The 10,218-nt window shown below is 36.2% G+C and overlaps 1 protein-coding gene across 1 annotated transcript in view; it reads right to left on the bottom strand.

The window, feature by feature from the left end:
• Positions 1–1,884: 1,884 nt before the first annotated feature.
• The window catches only part of cmya5 (cardiomyopathy associated 5), a 102,510-nt gene continuing 94,176 nt past the window's right edge, over positions 1,885–10,218 (bottom strand). Inside the window, exon 14 of the mRNA XM_029124866.2 lies at positions 1,885–5,989. Coding sequence (XP_028980699.2) covers positions 5,737–5,989 — 253 coding nt within the window. The 3' untranslated portion in view covers positions 1,885–5,736. The remainder of the gene's footprint in view (positions 5,990–10,218) is intronic.

Here is a 10,218-nt window from a genome sequence, read left to right as displayed (position 1 = left end):
CATGTTAACACAAATAGAACATGGCTGAGCAAGTTAGCAAAGTGCTACCCGGAACTGACAAACACTTGACTGGAACAAGCATACAGCTAACTGGAGCCAGCTAATAACCAACCGAAGCCAGCTAACAACAAGGAACAAGAAACTAGCTAATTGCTAACCCTTACAGTCCAACGACTGCAAAGTTCCTGAACAATACAGTTACAAAATTCAATTATATTATTTCTAGTGATATTGTCAGGAGTGATGTTTTTGGAAAAAAAACTATTCCGTACAGTACAGTAACAAAGGAATGCACCACCGTCATGGCATTTTAAATAGACATGGGTCTCTGTCATAGTTACACTATTGCCACGCTTTTCCAACCCTCTTCACACACTTTAACAGGCAAGTTATCAAAGTGTATCGAAAGGTCCAGTGTACTTTTGTACTTTACCGACCAGGAAAAACTGATAAATTATGAGAAAGACATGTCTTTTCCTTGAAGAGTTCAGAGAACGCGTAGGTGTTTTGATCATTACCAGTCCCAACATAACCTCACCATGTCAAACGGCCCCCTATAGGCCAACCATAGTACAAACCCGATTCCAAAAAGGTGCTGAGTATGAGCACCAGTCTCAGGATCAGAAAATGCCCTTTTATGGCAGACAGAATAGTGTCTAAATCAGGGATGTCAAACTGGTTCCATGGAGGAACTGCAGAGTCTGCAGGTTTTAGTTTTTTCCTTTAAATTGGTTCCCAGTTCAGACCTAAACAACCAGGTGAGGGTAGAAACTAACCAATTAGTGAACTAATTAATCAATCAAGTACAGGGTGAGAGTGAAAACCTGCAGACACTCGGCCCTCCATGGAACTGGATTGACACCTGTGGTCTAAATAGTTTCTTCAAGTTTGATTGTTTAGGCCCATGTTTATGACAGGTTATGTTGTCTTGGTTACTGTCATGTTGTCATAAAAAAAGACACTGATATTTTATGTTGTCTCAGTTAATGTCAAGTTGTCATAAAGACATTGACAGGATATTTTGTCTCAGTTAATGTCAAGTTGTCATAACAAAGACCTCCCAAACAATATCAACCTTGCATAAAAAATGACATAATCAACCGAATGACACCTAATGACAACATTCATAAATGTTAAAAATTATTCCTTCGTGTGTCATGTCATGGTTATGACGGAATCATGACTGTGTCATGTCACTCTTATGCACACCCCTTCAAAATAAAGTGTTACCGACAATACCTTTTTCTGACCAGCTTGCACCACTAGTCTATATCTAGCTAAAAAGCAATGAATAGTTTTCTTCCAAGCAATAGTTGCTTATGCATTGGGTTTTCCAGCAGGACATGGAATCAAGGAGTATCTGATCGAACACATAACATAGACAGCTAACATTAGCTAATTTTCCCGACTGCAAAAGTGTAATTCCAGTATGTTTTATTTACATTTGTAACAAGGCATTGTGTAATTATATATAAAATAAAATGAACTTACCTTTGATTTCTCTGGCGATGACTTTGCCAACTAATGCCATCGAAGTGTACTTGTTATGATTGTCAGATGTTGGTTTTCCAAGACACCTTAAGAGAAATGCACTTACTGTACGTCGCTCTGGATAAGAGCATCTGCTATATGACTTAAATGTAATAAATGTACAAAATGTTTGTGTAGTGTATTTCATTTCAATGTGTTTGGGTTTTATGCATTGTCTTATGGTTGTCTGTCTTGTTTTTATACTTTCCAGGAAATCTACCTGCACCTGTTGAATAAAATGTTAGTTGTGACTAGTAACATGTCTTTTCTGGTTCAGTGCACATTTCACAGAAGTCCAAAGCTTTATTTTATTTTTTTGAAGAGTTGCCTGTGTTACAATGAGCTCTTCCAAGATCACTTCAAGAGTTTATTCAGTCTTCTTTCAAATACAAAAAAACATATCTCTTCATCAGACTCTAACATAAAGACCTTCAATAATGAGTCAAAAACAATCATTCAGACCCGATTCCACCTGGAAGAGAGAATAAACTACACATCTGTTTGCAAGGTTATTTACACAACAGTATTTACATAATGAACTACAGTTGAAACATGCTTTTAAACAGAAAAGATATACAGTCTTGAAAAACCTTTACAGATGGTCTCAAAACCATCTCCAAGTAATGACTATACTTCTCGGTTCTACATGCAACTCAGTGGGCTATCACAGACTTTTTCATACATTTTCCTCTTTCATCTCAGTTGTGTCATATCCAATTCTCCATTATGAGCTTGCCTGACAACAACTCCACAGTAGGTATTGAATAGTTAATGATCAAGATAAGCTTTTTGATTTATATCACACTAATCGCTCAACCAGACATTAGCTAATACAGTGTGCCTGCGGGTTTGACAACCACAATTGAGATGGCAGCACCCATCCTTACTCAAAGGAGTCACTAAAGCATAATGTGGCAAGTATGCCCTGTCTAAATTTCCACCCATCCACCCAGGACAGTGCTTATTCAAATTGAAAAGCATTGCTACAGGTTGGAACCCCAGGCATCAATGTGCCACCGTGACACAGTTGTACTGCAAGGACAGCAGCTTAGATCACCTGGTTTTCAAGTGTTCTTACCTGGATTTCACCTATTGGATTGATTACATATACAGAAATAGATCAGACAATAGACTTAAATTGGTACATCTGTTCCATGCAATATATTTCTAGGCACGAAATAATTCAGGTGGGTATCTATTTGTATGCAATCTATTTCTATACATTTAATAATCTGTGATTATTGCATATACTATTTTCATAAGAGAAGATGATAGAGAGATGATAAAAGAGAAGGTAATGCAGGAAACAAAATGAAAAATATAGCTAAAACAATGTACAAAAATAAGATATTTAAAACAATGTATGGAACGAATATGGCAAAAACAATGTACAAAAATAAAAACAAAAGATGAATTACAGTTGTGTACAAGCAATTTGGGGATCTGTGTTAAAATGTATCTTTAACAGAAATACAACAATGCAAATTTGTTTTGACACATTTACCAAACGTTTTATTACTGCCTTGCCTTCCTTGCCTTACCTGACTTCCATACCTTAGACTACCTCAAGCACTTGCTCAGACAGGGGTCTACCTTGAAACAAGCACCTGGCCCTTTGCCCATCCATTTGTTCAGTGCTCTTTTCAGTGGTGATACATTTTTTGGTACCTTTATATTATACTCAATACTTCCAAGTCAGTAATTAGAAAGATATAAGTAATAGGGACTTTCTAATTGTTATGACATTTCACATTATTTCTCAGATGCATTAGTGGGGATTTTGTTTGTCCTCCATTATATTCACATTTCCATATTTCTGTATATCTATTTAAAATAAAATGGGATTGTGTTAACTGCGCCAAAGGAATGTCTATAACTTTATGAGCCAACCAGCCTTTGTACTGAATAAATGGGATTATTTGTGTAAAAAAAAAGAAAAATATTGACATTTCTTGGTAAAATATGCATGAACGCATATGTACGCATATACAGATCTGGAAAAAATTAAGAGTGGTCTCTTAATTTTCAACCTTCTGTTCCTCATTCAAAACCTTCCTTTCCAACTTTTTTGGAAAGGAAAGAAAAAGGTGCAGTGGTCTTTAAATTTTTTCCAGAGCTGTATGTGTGGTTTACATCATGATGAAATGACTGCAAAGAAAATGTAAAACAGCTATTGGGATTTTTAAAACACACAATATGTTCTTATTTGTCTGCTTGGTCTCAAACACATTGTTTTATTCATCTTTTTGTGGGCAGTCATTTTTATTTAACAAACCAATTAGCCATTTTGACCATATATCTACATTTGATTCATGTATTTATTTTGTTTTGAGAATATTGATGTAGATTGAAAACATATTCACTGTTACACAAAGCCAGAGAGTTCTGTCTTATGAACTCTGACAACATTGATCCCCAAAACATTAAATGTTTTTTTATATAATTATAATTATATAATTTGAAATATAATTCCAAGCTCAGAAATATATCACATCATATATGGAGAGAAGCTCTGTCTACAATTTGCTGTATCTACATTAACACTAGGGATGTGCATGACAAATATTTTCACTATCAATAATTCCTCAGCTTTTGTCGTTGAATAGTCGACCCCACCCACTCATGCCAAAAAGAGAGGTACTAAATGGAAAGAAATAATGTAAATTGTTATATGCTATACAATAAATTCAACCTTTTATTTAAATGTATTTAACAACCTCATTAACGTTTTAGTATAAACAATTTGGCTAGATATACTTTTACTTGGGAGACATTCAGATTCAGAAATTCCTTAACAGCAGCAAATAACCTAATGCATAGGCCTGTCAAGTCGTTAGTATTTTACAGAAAGTGATTTATTTCATATTATTGTTGCAAGCTTTTAAATGAATTACAATTGCAAATGAACAATAAACATCTTCAAAAACGTGCATTGTCTCCCATGAATTAGCACAGAGATATGTATGAACTGCATGAATTGAACTACACTTTCCAAAATAAACTACATCTAATATATAGAATAACAGAGTTATGTCCTTGGAAGGAAGCTTAATAGGAATAAATACTAGAAAATTAATGAACAAAAACCAAACTAAATCTGGCTAGCGCATCCATAGATGCAAGATCTGAACTAAAATGAATCATCAGGCAATGTCCATATTATTGTGGTATGATTGTCAATCAGTTAGACAGTCGGTATTACAGATTTTCTTTTGTAACTTTTGAAAATTTGATTAACTTGTTGATAAATGCCAACCTTGACTATTTGTTCTCCACCCTAATTAATACCAGATGTCATATTATACAAAGTAATGCATAGACTACCATTAAACCTCAAATGGCTCCTTGACTCTATTCTGGCTCTAGTTCTACGAACTTGTAAGAATGGGACATAAATACATTTTGTTGGTTGGTTATGATCTCCTTTTAAATCTTCTGACAAGGAGCAAAATGGTTTGCTTCCAGAGATCATTGTGAGAAATGATCAACTCTGTAAACATGGAAAATGTACACTGTTTAGAACTCCAACAGACTTCTAAGAATGTGGGGTCCTTTCATCAATCTTCTGGCTAAACTGATTGTGAACTCTATGTAAAAGTGTATGTTAGATTACTTAAATGGAAACGTAACTCTTACATTAATATAGTGTTGTTGTCACGATATATTGTTGTGGCATTGTTCTTGTATGCTTCTGGCATACATTGTATACATGTATACTACTTTATATATAAGAAAATTAAAAGACCACTGCAAATTGAACGCCTCTGTTCCTCACTCCAAACTTTCCTTTTTTTTTTTTGGAAAGGAAAGACAAAGGAAGGTGTCTCATATTATTTTTTCTAGAGCTGTGTGTGTGTATATATATATATATATATATATATATATATATATATAAACTAAACTCAGATAAACATTTTCCTCTCAACAATAACACGCTCTAATTCAAAACATGATATAAAACAGCAAAAACCTCTGAATAAGTCTATGTAGCTGAAGCACTTACAGTTCTTCCTCTCTCATTAATGTCTGTCTTAACACTGAGACAGTTTATGTCCAGATACAGCTCTATAGGCACAACCCTCATCAACAACAACAGAATACCAGCACTATTATCTTCTGGAGAGGGGGGTCCATAAAACATGCTATCGTGTGTGTTTGTATATTTATAAAATCCAAAAGTTCTTCCATGACATAACTTGCATAGGGCTAGCCGTACTCTGTGAAGTCAGGCACCTTTAAGGTCATGCTGATTTTCAGGCTACCTGGCTGCTCCATCCCAAATACAGGGTGGCATGGTTGCATGAAGCAGTGGGGGAGGGTCCCTAGCAGTTGGCCACTCTGGGCGTTATAGAAGGAGAGACGGCCATTCTGGAAGTCCAAAAATGTGCCAATACGAGAGGGCACATCCACCACGAACACATCAGTTAGAACATTGCCATGAAGCAGCTCAAATCGACAACTAGAGAGAGGCAAGAGGGGAAAAGAAGTGAGATATTAGCATGGTGGGAAATTATTGTAAGATATTATTTGTCTAGCAGCATTCCTTTGTGTCATAATGGCTTGGTAAAAATCAAAGCAACTCAATGTTTTTCAATTGGTGTAGAACACTGTGGAAGGCTTGAAAATCGAATTAAATTGAATTAAGCGCATATACTTCATTCAACATATCTAGACATTGCCAGTGAAATGATAACTTATCATACTATCTCCAACCATACAATAAAACATAAAAAGGATAAAAATAAGTTAAGTACCTAATAAAAAATTAATCGATCTATACAATCAATCAAGCAAGTTTATTTATATAGCACAATTCATAAACAGAAGCAATTCAATGTGCTTTACAAAGAAAATAAAAAATATATAAAAATAGCATAAAAACAAATACTCAAATGAAAACATCAAAACAACATCATAATAATAAAACATAGAATAATAAAATACTGTCCTGGAGAGTCCTACCCAATTTTCCAGCCTATCTAGAAGTGTTCTATGATCTAGAGGGTCAAATGCTTCACTGAGATCTAATAAAACCAGAGCTCTTATTTTATCGGAATCAATATGCAGCCATATATAATTAAAAACTATTATCAGGGCCATTTTAGTACTGTGGTGAGATCGGAAGCCTGACTGAAATTTGTCTAAGAGACCGTTTGAGTTCATAACATTGCTGAGTTCACTGAAGACAACATTCTCCATGATCTTGGCTATGAAAGGGAGATTTGATACAGGTCTATAGTTCTTCAATATACAGCTCTGGAAAAAATGAAGAGACCATTTGTAATTTTTCTTAAATCAGCATCTTTACATGTGTGGCAGCCATTCCATTCCAGTGTCTGATAAATTCCAACACAGGCACACCTCATTTTACTTAATGAGGTACTGATTTGGTGATTACCTGAACCAAATCTAATTTAACGAGGAAAAGTATATAAAATCCACTATCCTCTTGCAAAAGGACCAGCTGGGTGGCAAAAACAGTGCAAGTAGTATCTCAAAGGTAATTTGAATAAAAAAATGACTATTCAACATGACAAAAGAGTTGAAAAGAAAAGCTTTGATTGAGGAAAAGAAGGGTTTAATTCTTGCAAAAGACCTTAAGGATTGGACTGTCGAGGAATCAGAGGTGGGGGACTCGAGTCACATGACTTGACTCGAGTCTGACTCGAGTCACAATTTTCAGGACTTGTGACTTGCTTGATTAAAGTATGAAAATGACTTGACTTGACTTTGACTTGAGAACAAGTTGCTTAAGACTTGACTTGACTTGAAGTGGAAGACTCGACAATGACTTGAACTTATAATAAACAAACAGCAATAAAATAATTATATATGTTGTGACATCAGCACTACTAATCACCGTATGTGCCTTTAACGCTGCACAATTCAAACCGCGCCAAACATGGCAGACAGTAACGTTAGTCGAGCTCCACAAATTGTACCATTTGGATACAAGGACTTTAAACTGGACCGTGTGAATAAAAAAAGATTTGCCAGATGCAAAATATGCAACAACGTCAAATTTCATTCGTCATTTTAAGAACCACAAGGAAAGGTAAGAAAGTAATCTCTTTATATTCAGTTTCACTAAGATCTATAACGATTAAGTTACTAATGTAATTAATTAATCTTTTGTTTGTCAGAATTTGGCCTTGGTTGCATTTTATGTTTTTTTTTTCTTGTTAGAAATGTGACCATTATCATTACTGAATACGTCTGGTAAATAGATGTAAGGGAATTTGACTATAACAGTGGCATAGCCTGAATTTTAATGTTGATGGGCATCTTAAAATGAGCGGGCATGTATATTATTACACGTAGGCTATAATGTCTGTATTAAATGTGCGCATTTTCAAGTGTTTGTGGACTGCGTGTGGAAACTTAAAAGCATTGTGCTTACACCATAACAGTTAACTTTACTGCATGAAAGGCTAACATGGAGGCGCCGATGTGATTACTAGCACCTAAACATTTCGAAGAGTTTTTTTTTTTACTCATACAGACAAGAATAATTACAGCGTAATTACATATTAGGCAGTTTTTCAATCACAATAATTAGTTTATAAGGTTGTTATTATTAGTCCTTATTACATGGATTGGCTGAATTCCAGTGCAGAATGCGTGTTATTTCTTGATAACAGACCGTTGCCATGAAAAACAGCGCGTTGCTATGGACGCAGCAGGATTCTAATATTTTGTGCTAATTATTGATTTATTTGGTAGGTAGCCATGTAATAAGCGGGATAAGGTATAGCGAGGTGGTTGTTATAGCGAATACAACCCCTTCAGGCTGATTCAAGATCCCTCCGCTTCGTCCCCCCAAAAAATTGTACCGCGGAAGAGAAAAATATTTGATTTTGAAATCGAGGTTCGCACCGAGCGCACGTCAGAAACAGAGGACAGTGTGTGTGTGTGTGTGTTCATCTTTTTAGTACTGTGACTTGACTTGACTTGAAACTTATAAGGACTCGACTTGACTTGCTTAGGGTGAACCCTTGACTTGACTTGACTTGCTTGATTTATCTGGACTGTGACTTGAGACTTGACTCGAGACTCGATGGTTAAGACTTGAGACTTGCTTGGACTTGACCATGACTTGTCCCCATCTCTGCGAGGAATCGAGTAAGGTAGTCAAGTTTTCAGATTTGCCCAACAACTGGTCATCTATTGGTTAGAAGGAGAGCTGGAGAGGCCTATAAGCCACAATGTCTCGCACCCACTGTTACATTTGGTGGAGGATCGGTGATGATCTGGGTATGCTTCAGCAAGGCTGGAATCGGGCAGATTTGTCTTTGTGAAGGACACATGAATCAAGCCAAGTACAAGGTTATCCTGGATACTTCTGATCTGATAATGTTCCCAACTCTGAGAATAGTTTTTTCCAGCAGGACAATGCTCCATGCCACACACGGTCAATCAAGGTGTGGATGGAACACCACCAGATTAGGACCATGTCATGGCCAGCCCAATCTCCAGACCTGAACCCCATTGAAAACCTCTGGAATTTGATCAAGAGGAAGATGGATGGTCACAGACCATCAAACAAAGCTGAGCTACTTAAATTTTTGTGCCAAAAGTGGCATGAAGTCACCCAACAGCAATGTGACAGACTGGTGGAGAGCATGCCAAGACACATGGAAGCTGTGATTAAACATCAGGGAAATTCCACCAAATATTGATTTCTGAACTCTTATAAACATTACTATTTTTTTGTTGAAAAATGAAAATGAATTTGTTTTCTTTGTATTATTTAAGGTTTGAAAACAATGCATTTCATTTTGGTTATTTTGACCATGTAACGAGGACGCGCGCCACCCCTCCCGACATGGTGTTCGGCGCGCGTCATTGCCGGCCTTCTAGCCACGCCGCTCCTCCTCCCACGACACTGTCCTGTCTTGTTATTGCACACACCTGGTGTCCATTCCCTCATTAGATCGCATATATAAGTTCCTGTGTTTCTGGCTGTCTTTGTGTGGTATTGTTCTATGTGCGGTGTACATTGTGTAAGCTGTCTGCACGCTTGTTTTGCGCCTGTGCGCCTGAGTATTTTACGCGTGCCTTTTGAATAAGAATATAGAGATCGAAACTTCCTCCCCTGCGTTGGCTCCTTATTTTACACACCTACTACACCGGTTACAGACCAGTTGTTATTTTCTACAAATAAATACTCTAAATGACAATATTTTTATTTCGAATTTGGAGTAATGTTGCCAGTAGTTTATAGAATAAATCAAAACTGTTAATTTCACTCAAACACATACTTATGAATAGTAAAACCAGAGAAACTGATAATTTTGCAGTGGTCTCTTAGTTTTCCAGAGCTGTAGATGCATCCAGTGTTCTCTTTTTTAATATGGGCTTAATATTTGTATAGAAATATAAATCACACATTCAAATTCATTTCAAAATGCCTTAGAAATATGTAATTTGGTTTCACATTTGATATGTACAATGCCGTCCGTAAGTATTTGTTTTGTTGTTTTGGCTCTATTCCCCAGCACTTTGGATTTTGAAATGTTACAATGACGATGGGGTAAAAGTAAAGACTGTCAGCTCTCTTTTTGTGTTAGGGGGGTGGAAAACATTTAAATAACTATTTTCTACACTGTTCACTTTTAATGGACTCTCAGCTTTGATTTCTGAAGTGATTTCTGGAGTTTACGGCGCTACTGACACCAGATCAAGGGA

Source organism: Esox lucius, chromosome 13 (assembly GCF_011004845.1).
Source record: "Esox lucius isolate fEsoLuc1 chromosome 13, fEsoLuc1.pri, whole genome shotgun sequence".
Taxonomy (NCBI): Eukaryota; Metazoa; Chordata; class Actinopteri; order Esociformes; family Esocidae; genus Esox; species Esox lucius.
This window is presented reverse-complemented; position numbering and strand designations above follow the sequence as displayed.